This window comes from Mus caroli, chromosome 19, assembly GCF_900094665.2.
Source record: "Mus caroli chromosome 19, CAROLI_EIJ_v1.1, whole genome shotgun sequence".
Classification (NCBI taxonomy): domain Eukaryota; kingdom Metazoa; phylum Chordata; class Mammalia; order Rodentia; family Muridae; genus Mus; species Mus caroli.
This window is the reverse complement of record NC_034588.1, coordinates 54,214,673-54,233,143: the sequence shown is the minus strand read 5'-3', so window position 1 is coordinate 54,233,143 and position 18,471 is coordinate 54,214,673. Positions and strand designations below refer to the sequence as shown.

The 18,471-nt window shown below is 39.1% G+C and overlaps 1 protein-coding gene across 1 annotated transcript in view; it reads right to left on the bottom strand.

The window, feature by feature from the left end:
• Positions 1 to 18,471, bottom strand: part of Atrnl1 (attractin like 1) — a 515,328-nt gene that overhangs the window by 364,120 nt on the left and 132,737 nt on the right. The window contains exons 22-24 of the mRNA XM_021151617.2: positions 12,264 to 12,358; positions 10,292 to 10,370; positions 7,991 to 8,148 (exon numbers count right to left, since the gene is read on the bottom strand). Coding sequence (XP_021007276.1) covers positions 7,991 to 8,148; positions 10,292 to 10,370; positions 12,264 to 12,358 — 332 coding nt within the window. The remainder of the gene's footprint in view (positions 1 to 7,990; positions 8,149 to 10,291; positions 10,371 to 12,263; positions 12,359 to 18,471) is intronic.

Sequence of the window (18,471 nt, the reverse complement as noted above, 5' to 3'; positions counted from 1 at the left end):
CACACCCCAATAACAAACACATCAGAAACATGAGGTACACACCCCAATAACAAACACATCAGAAACATGAGGTACACACCCCAATAACAAACACAGACACACAGCACGAAAGAACGGCTGATTCTATGGCAGCCTAAAGAGAAATGAAGTTTGTACTTGAAAAATATTCCATGAATTATTTTCCATAACCAACAACGCATTCTAAAACATGAGAACATGCCTATTTTGACAGCAGTCATTATTGCAATCAAACATGGCTTTTAACACACAGAGGAAAAGGTATTCGTATGATTTTAATTTGATAAGTCTTTTATAATTTTATTTCTACAATGAGAACAAAGGCAATAAAAGTCGACCAGAACCTCTGCAATTCTGGCTAAAGGATAGTAGACCGAGTCTTTGTTAAATTTTTAATAAAATTTTGCGATAGCAAGTGTGATAAACTGTATTAATTTTCAGCAGATACTCCTGTACTCCTTGAAGCAGAACACTCACTATGTTTATATTACGCTGGGCAATTTGATTTGCTTTGACCAACCTCGCTTAAATGGAAACTTTAAACGTTCTTGTATTGTCTCACATTCTGCTGTCAACACATCATTTCCCAAACCAAACAGGACCTCAGTCTCTGTCACAGACACCAAAAACATGGACCAGACTCAGACACAAGCCTTGGTCTTTCCATAACCATAGCTGGGCTGCAGTTGCTGATCAGGGAGCTGCCCCCTGACTGAATGAGCTCACAGCAGACCTGCAGATATACAAAGGTGATAGGAATGAAAATAACATGCAAAGAACAGCCAAAGAAAAGGCACAGCCTAGAGCTTCATGGGGGATGGCGCATTTCCAAGAAATGGAAAGAATTTAGCATGAATGCAGTGAAGGTCTCAAATGCACAGAGTGGGAAGCAAGGGGGACCACAGGGACAGGGAGGCTAATCAGGTCAACATGAGCACAGACTTAGGAGGAACTCTTGAATTATTGGTCAAGTATGATGCAAACGGGTGTGTACATTACATCAGAAGGGAGAGAATGGTGTCAGGAAAGAGAAATGGCTGAAGCAGTGCTCAGGGCACAGGAAGCCATGTCAGTGCTCCAGGCCATCTTGTCAGAAGGAAGAAGGAATTCAAAGCAATCGTGAGATATTTGAAAGAAGGAGACTGTGGTCACTACAATCACTGTGTGTGCTGTCACCCAGCAAATACAGACTCTGAAGGTTCTGCTAGACACTGGTTATGAATTGAGGCTTATTCCAGGAGTCACTGAGAAACACTGTGGTCCTCCAGCTAAAGTGGGACCTTCTGGAGGCCAGGTAATTAGTGGAGTTTTGGCCAAAGTCCGACTCACATCCAGAGGGTCCCCAAACTCATCCTGTGGTTATTTTCCATTCCCAGAATGCGTACTTGGGATAGTTATGTTGAGACATTGGCAGAATTTCACATTGGTTCTCTGACCTGTGGGAGCTATTTATGGTTGGAAAGGCTAAACGGAAGCCGTAGAGTTGCCTCTGCCAAGGAAAATAGTGCATCAGGAAGAGTATTGCATCTCTAGAGGAACTGAAGAAATTAGGTCACCTTTAAGGACTTGGAAAATGGGGCTGGAGAGATAATTCAGCAGTTAAGAGCACTGACTGGTCTTCCAAAGGTCCTGAGTTCAAATCCCAGCAAGCACATGGTGGCTCACAACCATCTGTAATGAGATCTGACCCTTCTGGAGTGTCTGAAGATAACTACAGTGTACTTACATATAATAAATAAATAAATAAATAAATAAATAAATAAATAAATTTTGGGGGAAAAAAAAAGGACTTGGAAAATGCAGGGGTGGTGGTTCCCACATCTCCCTTCAACTCTCCTGTCTGGCCAATGTGGAAAACAGGTGGGTTGTGGTGGATGACAACTGACTACCGAAAACTCAGTCAGTGAATTTGCTGTACGGTGTCCTTCCTTAAGCAAACTAACACATCTCCTGGTATTGTTATCTAGCTACTAATCTAGCAAGTGCCTTTCTCTTTGATGCCTTTCCATGAGAAGCAATATGCTTTCAGTTAGCAAAGTCAGCAGTATACCTTTACAATGATACCTCAAGAAAATATTAACTCTCCAGTCCTGTCCCTTGCACAAAATATCACATTGGTTCAGTCTATTAATGACGTTATGCTAACTGGACAAACAAGCAAAAGGTAGCAACCACTTTGAACTCATTGATAACTTGTGTGCATTAGAGGATAGGAAATAAATTCAACCAAAATTCAAGAGCCTTTGACCTCAGTGAAATTCTTGGGAGTCCAGTGGTATGGTACATGCAGGGACATTCTTCTAAAGTGAAGGATAAGTTATTGGCACTTAGCCCCTCCCACCATCCAAAAACCCACAACATGGTGTCAGTGGCAGACAGGGACACTGTTTGTAACCTCTGACAGACCGTGCTATAGGTGAAGCACAGAAGAGACCTTCGGGGTGTTGAGCCTTAGAGGAAACTGGATGTTTGACAATGAGCTACCAAGTTACTATAGACCTGAGGTACCCATCTTGAGCTGAGTGCTAGCTAACCCACAAAGCCATCGAGCAGAACATGCATAGCAGGAATCCATAACAAGTGGAGGTGGTGCATGCGTGGTCAGACCAAAACAGTTCCTAAAGGCACAAACGAGTTACAGGAAAAAGTTGTCCAAATGCCTATGGCTTCCTCTCCAGTTACAATGCCATCTGATGCCAAGCATGTGCCTAGTGCCTCGTGGGGTGTGCCCTATGACCAAATGACTGAGGAAGAGATGACCAAGGCCCAATTTGCCGATGATTCTGTATGTTATACAGGCACTACCCAGACATGAACAGCGGAAGAATCACGACCGCTGTGTTGGGACAACCCTGAAACACAAGGTCTAAGGCAAAGCTTCACAGTGGGCAGAACTTAGGCAGTACACATGGCCATACAGTCTGTTTGGGAGAAGAAACAGTCAGCTGTGTGATTGTTCTCTGATTCATGAGCTGTAGCCAATGGACTAAGTGGATGGTCAGGAACTTGCAGATTTATGCTCGACAACACGAATATCCACTACCAAGGCTGACCTGGCCACAGATCCTGCTGAGTGCCAGATCCTGCCAACAGCAGAAACCGACACTGAGCCCAAGATATTGCACGTTGGCCGGGTGGTAGGTTGACTGTCTAGGACTGCTTCCTCCTTGGAAGGAACAACACTTTGTCCTTACTGGAGTAAATACTTATTTTGGTTATGGATTTATCTTTCTTACACATAACACTTCACCAAAAACCATCATCCATGGACTTACAGAATGCCTTATTCACCACCATGGTATTCCATATACTATTACTGCTGACCAAGGAACTCTCCTCACACTCAGAGAGTGTGACAGTGGGCCCAGGACCATGGACTCCACGGGTAGGTTGTACGATGCTCCCTACCATCCTGAAGCTGCTGGCCTGAGAAAGATGGAATTGCCTTTTTGAAGATACACTTACAGTGCCAATGAGGTGGCAGCTGCCTGGAAAGATGGGGTATGGTTCACTAGAAGGCAGTATATGGTATGGTTTCTCCCGTGATCAGGACTGAACTGTTCAGAAATCAAGGCATGGGAAAGGAATAGTCCCACTCACTATCACTCCTACTGACCCACTAGAAACATATTTTTGCTTCATGCTCATGACCTTACATTCTGGTGGTCTAGAAGCTTTAATTATAAAGAGAGTTGAACTCTCACCATGAGAGTTCACAAACACTTAACTGGAAGCTCAGACTTCCCTTGGCCACTTTGAGCTTCTGATGCCCTAAGACAACAGGCTAAGGAAGGAAGGACAGCATTAGGAGGGTGACTGTGGTGATTTGAATGGATCTCATGGGTTTATAGACCTGAATGATGCTTAATGAGCCCATAGATGCTTAGTCACCAGAGAGAGGCGCTATTTAAAAGGATTAGGAGATGTGGAAGAGGAAGTGCCTCACTGGGGGAGGGTGGGCTTTCAAGAGCCCATGCCAAGCTCAGAGGCTCTCTCTTGCTGCTGCCTACAGGTACAGATCGAAAACTCTCAGCTATTTCTCCAGCACCATGTCTGCTCGCTTGACCCTCTGAAACTATAAGCAAATCCCAATGAAATGTTTTCTTTTATAAGAGTTGCCGTGGGCATGGTGTCTCTTCACAGCAATGCAGCAGTGACTAAGATAGTGACAGATCCAGATTAACAAAAGGAAATTGGATTGCTTCTCCCCAGTCGAGGTAAGAAACATCATGCCTGGATTGCAGGAAATCCTCTAGGATGTCTCCTGATGTTCTCAAGTAGTTGGAGTAGCTGGACCATAGCTTGTAAGCCATTCTAATAAGTCCTCATTAGATGGAAAGATAGATAGATAGATAGATAGATAGATAGATAGATAGATAGATATGATAGATAATTAGATGATGGATGGATAGATAAATGATATAGATGGTAGATAATTAGATGATAGATACATGATAGATATAGATCATAGATAGATAGATAGACAGACAGACAGATTCCATAAGTTCTGTTCCATTGGAAACCCAACTAATAGAGCTCTCAAGTAAATTGTCTGCACTTCCTATCTTTTACAAAAAAAAATGAAAAAGTTATTTCAAAATAAAGAAGATGAGAATGGAGAAAAGGGGAAGAAGAGAAGGGGGAGGAGAAAGACAAAGAAGGTGGAGAAAAAACTGGCAACAACTAAAAACAACATACATGTTCGATAGTTGAGTATAAAATTATATGTATAGTTTTACTGTAGTGAGTCAGGAAAATATAAAACTCTGATATATATATATCAGATATATATATCAGAGCTCTGATATATATATATATATAAAACTATGTGTGTATATATATGTGTGTATATATATATACACACATAGTTATATAATTTCTTAGTAATGAACCAAACAAGTTTTAGGTAAATATACAATCTGTAAAGCGCTATCAACACTAGATAAGAAAGCAGACAGGAGTCACACTGGATGGTAAGGACAAGGGTTAGCCCTAGGATACAGTTTGGAAGAGGACTGACCAGGACGGAGACGTCTGGTACCTGGGCCTTCTGAACTTCCATGAAGCTTCATAGGTAAGAATTCTGTACTTTACCATAAATGCTAAAGATGTAAGTATACTGGGACGTGAGATGGTCCTAAAAGAGCCCTCAGTAACATGAACTGAATTTCAGATTCTGCTGCATGACTGAGGACAGAAATGGAAATGCTCTGTCATGGGAATATTTTACATTTAGAATGTTCCCCACACCCGTTTTCTCACAATTATTAAAAAGAAAACAATACTCCCTTTCCAGTCCCATGGCACCCCAGAGCTGTTTGTAACACTGAAGACAAAATTCAAAGTGGCAATGCTGAAAACATCTTTTAGAACTGGAGAAAAATTTGTTATGATTAATATGAAATATGGTAAAATTAGCCAAGATTAATTTCAACATTTATCAAACTTACAAAATTCCATTGAGTAAAGAACCTTTTTTATTTCTTTCCAAATTCTAAAATTAGAGCCAATGCAGCTAGGAGTTTACTGACCTCCTGTTCTGTGCATCCTGCTTGCAGTTAAGGTTTCTGTTCTAGTATTTGTTTTTGTTTCTTTTTTTAGATTAACTTGGGAATTTTATTTGTTTAAATTAGGAAAGTATCTTACATTTTTATAAAATAGTACAACAAAGTTAGAGCCTATGGTTCTGTTTCTTCTCCACGTGCCTCCCCGAGCTGTCATTGAGTCCGAGATCTCCCTCTAACTTCCTCTATCTTGTAAGTCTTAAAAAGACATCAACCCTCATACTTCAGAAATTCTTTAAAAACAACTAAATTGCAATTTTGTATAACTAGTTCTCTTTCCAAGATCAAAATTATGAAATATAAAAATAAAAACCTTTACATCATTTGAAAAAAACCTCAATTTTACTATTTTAGGTATAATAATTGTATTATACTCCTCTAAATAAACATGTATATCTGCTTTAACATTTCTTGGGAACTAACATAATAACAAGTTTAATAATAAAAATGAGAGTACATATCATGACCCATCCCAACTGGATTCCAACTCATACTACTTTGAAAGAGTGAAATATTTGCATTCAGTACACAAACTCTGGCTTTACAACCAGAAGAGCCTACAAGTATATTCTCAAAAGAAAATCTAATTTAGAAAGTTAATTTCAAATAATTAAATATTCATGAACATTCTAAAGTATCTACGTAAGTGGCTTAAAAATAAACCGTAATTAGATAACCAAAAATTGAAAAGCAGGAAATAATTAAAATACAACAATCATATCAATTTTAATTACAATGTTGTAAGCTACACAAATGAGCTCTTATTCTTATTGAAATTTGATTAAGCCAAGTGAAATCTGATCAGTACGTATGTGTCGATCTTAAATTTATATTTGGTCAGTATCAAAATGTACATGTGGATATTTTTAGAATTTCTGAATGAATTGGCTTCTATGTTAGTAACTATACACTGTAGAAATAAATCTCCTAAATTAGTTTAAATGAGTAAGTTTCCTGAGCAATAGTCTCTAATGTCTCGAACAATGAATATTTACTCCACTTATGCGTCAAAATAAATTATAGATGAAAAAAATTTCATCATTATACACATGATTTTAGAAAGACCCAAACCTGCTCGTAAAATACCAACAGGGGAAGTGACATAAATAGAACGCTCACACGTGTCTAACCGTGATGCAAAGCTTTTAATTCCTTGTACCAAAGGTCAAGGAACAATTTAAATCTCTAAGAGTTTTAAACATAACACTCTAGAATAGGGTTAGTAAAAATGACTTGTTCAGTTAACTAATGTGACTTCAAGTTAGTCACGCCTATAGGGATAGATAAATACGTCCAATGTCAAAAATTATTTCATCAAAGTACAAATTAACGACACCTCAAAAACATTCTTAAAGATTTCCTAGAAATAAAATGAAGTCTTCAGTAGCCTGCCAATAAGCACGGTAAGGAAATGCAGGAGAAACGGGACGGAGCTCAAGAATCCTCAGAGAAGCCTCCATCAGGGGACCGGTGGGAACAAACACAAGGACAGGGCGCAGAGAGTGGGAGACCTGGAAGGCCCAGGCCTACATGGGATGTATTAGAACCAGAGGGCATGGGGACACCACGAAACCAGGGCTGTGGGTGTACATGAGCAAGCACGTATGGATTCAGGGACGGGTGCTGCACTAAGAGGGACCCTGCAGAGGGACCGCGCATAGGGACTGCACGGGTCCTCAGCGTGCACACTACAGCTTCCAGTTCGGCGCTTTTACTGGGTTCCTGAGTGTGCCGAGGGATCAACCTCTACTTCTTGTGCCGTCTCTTGGTCTCTTTTCCTTCATATCTTAGTATTTGTTTTATTATTATCCCTTAAAAGCCTATTTGATTCCTAGTAAGACAGAAATGGAGTGACTCTGAACCGGAGCAGGGGAGGGAGAACTAAGAAGAGTTGAAGGAGGGAACACCATAATTAGAATATGTCGTGTGAAAAAAAATATGTTTTCAATATAAAAAAAAAGATGCAATTAATACATGCAGGGCATAAATGAGGAAACTAACTATGAGAGGTAGGGGTCCTAAAGATGTAACTGTCAAGTTAGTCCTACTTCTTAAAGAAAGATAAATTATATCTAGTATGTACTAAAATGAAAAAAAAAAAAGATTACTGAAACACAAATTATTTCAAATAGAGTTCTACGAAGGTATTCACCATCAATTTCTCAATCAGAAAATCCAAACATCATCTCTGTTTCCAGTTTCACCTACTGAAAACCTTTAGCACTCTTTGGTCAGTCCAACAATGTCTTTATGGAACCTCTCACCCTCACAGATAATCACAGGTGATGTCTTATGCAGGGCCTTGCCGTACAGGAAAATGAATAGGCACGTGCCATCTCCAGGCAAATCCACATTATTTCACCATGAAAATATTCAACATCACTAGAATTAAACGCTCGCATGCTTACCTGTATTTTAATAGGCCAGGAGAAGTTGCTGACATACACATAAAATGTGATATTAGGATTGCTTCTGAAGTTAAATTTTTCATAGGAAAAGCTGTCTCTGTATTCCTTTATATTTGTCTTAGAAACTATAGGAGTCTCTTCCCCAGATATTGTTCCACCTGAAATATGAATAAATTATAATCGATTTTAGGAGACAGGGATCCTTAGTAAACCAAACTATATAGTACAATTAAGTCTGACAAGTGGAAATCCCAAGAATATCATCACCAAACTGTTCGACACCGGCTGATCCTCTCCCTGGAGGCTCATGGACACCTCTGCATACTTTGCCATTTAGAAGAAAAAGACAGGTTTGCCAAAATTATGATGTAACATAGTATAAAAATCACATTTCAAGAGCTGCCAGGCTGTGTCAGTTGGCACTGTTTTTGAGTCCTGATATTCTTTTGTAATACAACTTGACCCCAGAAGTATCCTCATTTCTGGTTTTCAACCTGAATGCTGTGTATCAGGATCACGCCAGCGCCAGGGCACTGAAAGCCTCAGGAAGTCCCCGTGGGTGGCTGCAGAAAGTGGGCCCTACTTGCCACTCTCTCTCCCGAGACTTTCCGCATATTGTTGACTCATGTCTTAATCCAATTTTTAAAAAGATGAAAAAGAAATCAACTCAATTGCTTTTCTACAAATTGAACCATTCCTATTTTTTAAAATCTAGAAAGAGGCCGTAATTTAAAATACTACATAAATGTTCAATTAGTGAACATATTGGTCATTCCGTAAATGTTTACTGAAATTAGCCAAATGGAACAGGGCATTTCCAACTATTGTGGCGATACCTCTACCTTAATGAGCAGTAAAATAATTGGAATTAGCATCCCGAGGAAATAAACACGTTTCCCATGGATCTAATCCAAACCTAGCTTGCGTACTGTCTTGACATGCGGATTGTCTGAGCTCATCACTTAACAAATGTGTTGAAAAATGATCTTACAAATTGATAATTCAACACTATTTATCTTCCTCATAGCTTGCTTTTCTTAAAAATTTATCATTTAAATTTGTAAGCATTATTATGGAAGACATGTTCATAAAATCTATTTCATCTGAGCTCCGACATCCACCAAACAGATTGTATTTCTCAGATTGAAAATAAAACATATTCTGAGCTTCGGGGCTAATATCCACTTACCCAAGATACAACTCACAAAACACATGAAACTCAAGAAGAAGGAAGACCAAAGTGTGGATACTTCAGTCCTTCTTAGAAGGGGGAATAAAATACCCATGGAAGGAGTTACAAAGTGTGAAGCAGTGACTGAATGAATGACCATCGAGAGACTGCCCCACCTGGGGATCCATCCCATAAACAACCACCAAAACCAGACACGATTGTGGATGCCAAGAAGTGCTTGCTGACAGGAACCTGATATAGTTGTCTCCTGAGAAGTTGTGCCAGTGCCTGGCAAATACAGACATGATTGCTCACAGCCATCCATTGGACGGAACACAGGGTCCCCAATGAAGGAGCTAGAGAAAGTACCCAAGGAGCTGAAGGGGTTTGCAGCCTCATAGGATGAACAACAATATGAACCAGTATCCCCAGAGATCCCTGGGATGAGCCACCAACCAAAGAAAACACACGGTGGGACTCATGGCTCTAGCTGCATATGTAGCAGAGGACGACCATCAGTGGGAGGAGAGGCCCTTGGCCCTGTGAAGGTTCAATGCCCCAGTATAGAGGACTGCCAGGGCCAGGAAGAAGGAGTGGGTGGGTTGGTGAGCAGTGGGAGGAGGGAGGAGGGATAGCGGGTTTTCAGATGGGAGACTAGGAAAGGGGATAACATTTCAAATGTAAATGAAGAAAATATCTAATTTAAAAAAAAAAAAGAAAAGAAAAGATAGTTTGTTACCTTTATCAGCAAGTACAGAACACTTTCGTGTAAATATTGGGGTTGTTAATTAAATTTATATCTTCAATAATAAATTGAATAATTGAAATCTCAGTCTATTTAGAAACTAAAGAGCCAATTTATCTTAATTAAACTCACAGTATCCCCTAACGTCAACACTTCAATGCTTAAGTGTTACACATTAGTTGTTAGCCCTCTGATTTTAATTGAATAAAGAAGGTACAGTGTTAAGCTTTCAAGTTACTACTTGTGATTTTTATCAGTAAAGCTCCAAAATGATGACAACCAATTATATATTTTTTAATTTATTTGAAAGAATAATAAATCAAAGCAGAACCACTTCCATACACAAACACACGTGCAAGAGGATGATGGCATTTTTTTTTTTTACCTGTTGAGCCAACCGACCACGTAATGTTGAGATTAAAGTTGTTGGAAGCATTAATCGAAATGTCCAAGTTTTTGTTTGACTGTCGAGAAAATAAAAATTAAGGTTAGAAAGGTAGAAGTGTGTTAAATGCATATTAGTCAACCCACTGGTGTGACTTCGCCCACTGAATATCTAGAACTGTGTATAATATAAATATCCAACTGGACAAACACAGACTGGGTGTGTGCAGTTTGATGAAAAGGAAGCTCTGGTGAAGCCAAGGAGAGGCTCCTCGTCTCTCCCTTCCACCAACCTGGCCTTAGGTTTTATAGAATTTCTAAGAAGAAGTTTTGAGGACTCTGTACTTTTAAGAGTAGTTTGCTGTTATTATGAGTTCACGATGTTTTCTTTCCATCTGTTTAATCTCTGTCTTTACGCAGAGGCCTGTCCCACCAAGCTCTAGGAAGGTGTGGGCTCTGGGTCTGCAGTATGTTACAACGACTACTTTTATGAGTGCAGAACATGAAAAATGATGTATGCATGGAAAGAGAAAGTGAAGAATAAAAAAAAAAAATACTGACCTCCCTGAGAACATGGGCCCCAGCCCCCGGCCAGATGGCCTAATTCCCTGGAACTTTTGGGAAAAACAACCACAAAATGTTTCAATGTCCCAGGTGCCTTGAAGTAAATATCCGCCCCTAGACTTCCCCTATTTCCTCTCCGATCCTCCCCCTAGGTTGTGTTTTTTGCCTTTATAAGCCTGCTGGAAAATAGGGTCGTTATCAGACTCCTATACCCCTGCGTGGTGTATCGGTCTCGACCTCAGCATGCTGGTTTGTGTGCCATTAAAACCTCGTGTGTTTGCAGCAAGCTTGACTGTTGTGGCTTTCTGGGCTCGAGATCCCTGAGACTTGAGTGAGGGTCTCCCTTCAGGGGTCCAACAAAAGCACGGGCTCTTGATTTGAATTTTAATCTACTCTTCATATCCTGTGCTTAACTTAATTCTGGGTAGGGTGATTAGGAGACCAAGTATTAAAAGTTCACAACAAATGGACAATCTCGGTGGAGAAAACGATCTTGATGTTTTAGTTCGCCCTCTGCAAGTTCAAACTTAACCACCGAGGAAATGCAAAGTCGCAAAACTGAAGCCACAGGTGCACTCAGTGCCACGCAGCATGGAAAGCTGTGATAGCTGGGTTAACCTACAGGGGAGCCCTCCACAGTCAGGGCGCACTCAAGACACGGTTCATACGGACGTGCCAAACTGAGGTAATAACCGGTGAGTTAAGCCAATGTCTGCTGTAAACACGGTGGGAGTCTACAAATGCTAAGTCATCTCCTTGCTCATTTTTCCAGGGTAAGTCATTAGTCGTTTTAACTTTACAGACTGTCCCAGGCGATTCTTTCTCAGTTAAAAAGGATTAGGCAAGAAAATCCACCCTGGACACAGTATCCCTGGAGATGCTTCTCACGAAAGATGAGCACCAGGGAATGTGTTTAGGTTGTTTGATGTTAAAAAATGGACAAGACTTTTCTTAAACATATGCCTTTTTTTTTTTTAGCTTTACTGTTGGTGTGAATGTGTTTGCTGTTCAGAAGCCTGCAGAACTGGACCAAGGTGAAGCTGGTGTGTGTGTCGCTCGATAAGACCTGAGACTGAGAAACAAGTCAGTGGAACCAATGATACGCTTTAGTGCGTGCGAACAGCAGGCTGGAAAGCACGCCTTGAATTCTTGTGTTTCACTTGAAAATAAGAAGTTTCTGAATGTTAAGTGTAAAACTGTAGTCATAACTGTAGATAATATAATTTTAACCAGGAGAGTAGAGATCAAAAATACTAACTTGACAATTATCTAAGTTTTACAAAAGGAAATTTTAAGTGTTTTAATAATTTCTACAGAATCCCCCCTATATAATAACACAAGAAAAACGATGTAAAACGTGGATGGCTTGGTAGTAGGGGCATTCTGTGTAGGAGCCGGCGACTCCTCACCTGCTCTGGGTTGGCAATGAAGTTGATGGCGGTGTGGTGCCGGTCATCTTCCTGCAGCAAGCTGAAGGTAAACTGGTAGTCAATCAGAAGACTGTCTGTGGGGAAAAGGAGAATCCTGACATAGACTGGGGAAAGATCTTTACAGAAAGCAAGAGTGGGGTGAAATTACCCGGCACGTGGCATTAAATGTATCACTAAATACTAGCAGCTCATTCAAGTGTAGGAAAATACAAATCTATGATGTCATTAAGCAACAGAAGATAAATATGATACAATAAAAAACATGATACAATAAAAAACATGATACAATGGTTTCAATTTAATACAAATTAAGCAAAAGTAATCATCAGGCTGCACAAACCGTTTCCCTAACAAACCGTACAGAAAGACGCAAAAGGCACAATGTTTCATTTAGCCAGGAAATGCTCTCTTTCTCCTTAGACCTTCAGAAACCACGTTACTGTATCTTTAGGGGGATCCTGAATAAGTAAGTAATTAACTGCTATTTGAAGCACAGACCTTAATGCCAACCACTTAATATGCTCTAAATTTTTCAACTCAGTAGAGTGCAGAACAGAAAAAAAAATATAATTTAACATAAGTTTTGAATTTACACAAGTGGATATAATTTGACAGCATCTCTTTATTTTGAATTATTGGACCATTCCTATGCATCAAGAAAAAGTTATAAAGAAAAAGAAGTCAAACTTTCAACATAAGAATGCTAAAAGAAGCGATCACAGCAAATTGAAAAGTAGTGTGCGTCAAATATATGACAGAAAAAGTATCCTGGTGGGAAAACCTAAATATTCATATAAGGTATAATGTACAAAAGATCGATTCATAATATATACAATAACAAAGATCTTAAAATAATCTAAAGTCCCCTAATGGCAAGTATGATTGATTTAGGAGTATGTTACTAAGGAATAAAAATGAATGATATACTGCTATCTCCTACATGTGGAGTATTATAGTAAATATTTAAGGTTGTCACAAGTGACCACATAGCTTATGATTTCCCTCATGTGATACAGTCACAGAGACAAATCCACAGATATACAAGAAAAGCAAGATGATATCTAAGATCACGGTAAGGGGAATCAGATACAATGATTAAAACAGAGAAGCTGTATATTAGAGATGGACATAATGTAACATTAGAAAATGGGATAAATAACTTGGTGAATACCCAAAATCTCCTGAGTTGCATGCTTTGACTATAACATCAAGGACAGCTCAAGTAGTTATTAACAACTATAGACATCCAGGCTGTTACGTACGTGTGCGCCCACATATGAGTGTCACTCACATAAGTAAATTAATTACTCAAAAAAATACTAATAGTTTTCTCAATTTGACACAAGCTAGGGTCACCTGGGAAAGGGGACATCAATTTTAAAAATGTCTCCTTCATACTGGACTGTAGGGAAGTCTGTGAGGGGCATTCTTGTTTAACGACTAATTTGAGAGAGCCTCAATCATGGGCGTGCCTGCTCCTCAAGAGCTGGTCCTGAGCTGTATCATACAGCAAGCTGAACAAGCCATGGACCTAACAAGCAAATGAGCAGCATCCTTCCATGGTCTCTGCTTCAGTTCCTGCTTCTGGGCCCCTTCCCTCACTCCCCTTAGACATGGACTACAAATGGAAGCTGAAATAAATCTTTGCCTTCCCCAAGTTGCTTCTGGTTTTGGTGTTTATTAAAGTAATAGAAACACTAATAGCCCAGGTGCCCATCACGCTTACATAAAATTTAAAGGACAGGAGACCAAGCAAAGCCACAAGTACTTATGGATACGGATACTAAGTAACATTTTCCAAATTCAAATATGATTATAATTTAAGGAATAAAATATCCTAAAAATACATGTTCACATTTATACAAGAACTCAAAAGTATACAGAAGTATAGAAATGACACAGGACAGACGAGATGGCTCAGATATTACAGGCACTAGCCGCTTTTGCAGGGCCCTGGGTTCAGTTCCCGGCACCCACATGAAGGCCATGACTGTAACTGCAGCTCTAGGCGATCCCATGCCCTCCTCAGATACTGCATACAGGTGGGGCACAGACATACACCCAGGACAAAACATGCAAAGGCATAAAGCTAAGAATTCTAAAGGAAATAGCCTATGATTAAAAGGCTTAACAGTGAATACATGATAAACTTATAAAGTATAGTAATATAAGAAATATTAAAAATAAAAACATCATCTTGTTACGTCTATAGCCAGATTGTTTGCTAAATCTGATTTGAAAAGGAAAACAGAAAGAAAAATAGAAAAAAAAAACACATCTAGCATGCACATAGAAACATCTGCAGCTTTCTTCTCTGGCTTTGTCTATTTTATTGGGATCATATCTAACCCTATACATAAAATCAATTTTAAAAAAACACTTTCAATTATTTTATCTAGCTAGGTTGACCTAATATCTGTTAGAAAGTAAATATATAGAAAAGTCCTTGACATTTAAATATTAATATTTCCATTGATAAACTTGATAGGCACTATTATTTCATACCATCTGTCTGAAGATGTTTATATTTTCTAACAACAATATCATCTATAAAAGCAACAAAAAGATGTTATGGTTACAATGTATGTGACAATATTTATATTTCTATTAATTTTATCCTGGAAACGTTGGATTTTTTTATTCTATTAGTAATTATATATATATATATATATATATATATATATGTGTGTGTGTGTATGTATGCTGGATCTCTATTCTCATTCTTATTGTGGCTTCATCGGCCTTTGATCCCCACGCTGGGCTTATCTTACTGCATATGTCTCTCAGACAGGAAGGAATAACTGAAGCAGAATGAACAGCATACCACCACGACAGGTTGGCCACGGTATGTAGAAACAGTTTTAAACTCAAGACTTTTAAAAAGGAGATAAGTTTTGAACGTATATCCGAAAGTATATTAAAAATAAATAAGAGCTTGTGTCTCTTATTTAGTTGCATATGTAGCAGAGGATGGCCTTGTCCTGCATCAATGGAAGGAGAGGTCCTTGGTCCTTGCATCAATGGAAGGAGAGGTCCTTGGTCCTATGAAGGCTCAATAGATGCCCAGTGTAGGGGAACTGAGGGCTGGGAGGTCGGAGTGGGTGGGTGGGTGGAGGAACACCCTCATAGAAGCAGGGGGAGGGAGGATGTGATAGGGTGTTTCCGGGAGGGAGGGAAACAGAAAAAGGGGATAACATATGAAATGTAAATTAAAAAATATCCAATTAAAAACAAAACAAAACAAAAAAATCAAATCCAAAAAAAAATAGTCATCAAATTCCTTGTGCCTCAAAAACTATTAAAAAAAAAAAAAAAAGAAAACTTGAAAAGAAACAGATAAAGGAGTCAACAAACCGAAGTGAAATTACAACAGTCAACCGTCTCACAAACATCCGTAATGACGATTGAAACACATAGATTAATTTAACCCATCATTAATCACAAAATTGCCAGATCGGAAAAGCTACACACCAATTCGAATTCCACCTGTTAGCAGCTGCCTTGCTGTGGAAGGAGGACGGGCAGCCTGAGAGAGGGTGTCCATCAGGCAAGGAGTCATGGAGAGACACTGGTGTCAGGAGACATAAACGGTATCAGGTGACATGGAGATTACTGATCACAAAAAAAGTATAATTTGCCTACAAAAATTCAACTTCATAAAGAAGCTAGAGCTATAGAAGTGCAGAAATTGCCCAGCACGGCTCAGGCCCCAGCATGCTTTCCAGAACAAAGGGGAGAACAAAGCCCAGACAGTCTCTAAGATCTTAAAATAGGATATTCCCCTGTGATTCATATTTTAGATCAATATAATAATGATTAACAGCAATTTCCTTTGGGCAGGGTCATTAGTGATTTTATTTTGCCTTTTAATCTGTATTCTTCTAGAATGACTCTGTATTACTTCTATTACTGGAATTAAAATCGGGGTATTTTTTTAAGGGAATGTTCAGACAGAATCATTCTCTTGAACGCCAATCTTCAGTCAGTTTTTGTATCACACACTTACATGATTAACAATTAAATTAACATCATTACAGTCACTTCCCAAAAATGACTTATCTCGCTTCGAATTTGCATGTTTCTTAGATTGAGGCCGACAGAAATAGAATTCCTACAGATGCAGCCTCCCATCCTAGTGTGACGTGGTGGAAGTGCACAGCGTAAGTTTCAAAATAAAGCAGCCCGAGTTTGCACCACCCTCAGTCAGCACTGAACTAGAGTCCCTGAAAGAAAACAGTATGGGCTTCTACAAAGAGTGAAGATTTATATACAAAAAGTGGTGAGGAACACAAGCTACGTAGCTTTGAATAGTATCTGATGTCCCTGACACATTTACCGCAAGTTTTACTTGACAAAAATCATATGACCTCCAAACATTTTGTTAAACAGCTTTAATCACGGAGTGTGCATACATAGCATACATAGCAACAGTGTGTGCCTATTCATTTATTTATTAATAATGTATGTGTGTGTGCTACCATCAGGCCTGCTATGAGACTCATACATGCCCGTGTGTGTGCACTCAGAATCCCCCTTTCTATGAAAAACAAAACCCAAGCATGTAAGCAGAAAAGTGTCAACCCCTGTAAAGTATCAGACAAAAATAAGAGACGTGCTGGGTTGTGAGGGAGAAAAGTGTCAAGAGTAAAAGCCACAAACAAATGCAAAGTGTGTATAATGTTTCTCAGTCTAAGACCTACACACTAATTAGATAAGCTTAAAAGGGTTTTTTTATTGTTTATTATTTTTAAAATTCATGTAACCAAAAAATATGTATGCTTAAATAACTGACGATAAATTCAGTAATTTAATGTCAATGGGGACTGATAGCTTTCTCACATATTCTGATTGAGATCTTAAATTGAGATTGAGTTTACAGACAACTAAGATTATAAGAGGAGTCCGCTCCTGAGCTGCCTCTACTCGCATTGCCACCGCACTGTGCTCTGAGCAGTGCAGAGCTGACTCTCAGCACAAATTATGACCTAATCTCAAAATTCAGAAAGTTCCCATATTCACTCCATTTCCTCTCAAAAATTTCCTGGCTCTGAGGGGTGCTGACCATGGCAACACTGCCATCTAGTGTGTCAGGACAATTTCTCGGCATTCTAAAAGGAAGCCACTGCCTATCCAGAGAAAGTCTATGGTAAAATAGTCAGGGCTGTGGCCAATGAGCAACCGTGGTGATCAGATGGAATCATGACATACTTTAGCACGGAGCTTCTGGTGACCACCAGGAAAACAAAGGTGATGTTTGGGGCCAGCTTGGATAACTGTGGAAAACTCAACTATAAGGTTGCAAATGCATTTCAAATACTTAGCACAAAAAAGAAAGAATGGAGATATCCCACGGGTGCTCTTTAAATATTGATTACATTTTCTATTAAAAATACTTTAGATGTGTTGAGTATTTTATTGAAACTCATTTACTATCACGTATGACTCAAGTCTGATTTAAAAGAAAAGTTATCTTAGTTTTCAACGTAAGTGGCTCGAGTATTGATGTATTTAAAATTCATAATGTATGGAATATAAGCTACAAAATATGTTAATACTTGTAACTAGATACCATTTGGTATGTATAAAATCCATAAATAACAAAGTAAAAGAATAGTCTCTAAACACAGGCAACAAATATGTCCATATGAAATAAAAACTAAGAAACAGAAAGATTGAGGAGAGCCACTAACTGTACTTAAAATGTGCTGAACACAAATGAATGTATAATCTTAAAAGATACAGTAAAAATCCATCACCTTAAAAGATGCTCATGATAAAACTATTTAAATCAAACAAAAGAACGCGTGTATTAGTAAAACAGTCAACAAAGGGAGAATATAGCATTCGCCTTCCTTGCAAACTCTTTAGCAATGGGTAACCTAATCAACCATGAGAAAAGTTTGTTTTTATTCAAGTATTATAACCAAGAAAAGAAGGAGGCTTTGAAATGACAAACTGTGGAGCCAGCCTTGCTAACCAGAGTCAGCACACTGAGCATCCTGTGTGCTGAGAACAGAAGAGCAGTTAGAACCACACATCCGTGTGTGCTCCAGATGGAGGCGCACACCGCAAAGTCTCTCTCTAATCGGAAGCCTCTGAATCAGGTTTCTCCACCAGGTTTGCACCTGATGATTCCTTGTTCCCAACAAGGAACAAAGTATCCGAGTCTCACAATCGGTTGAGCAGT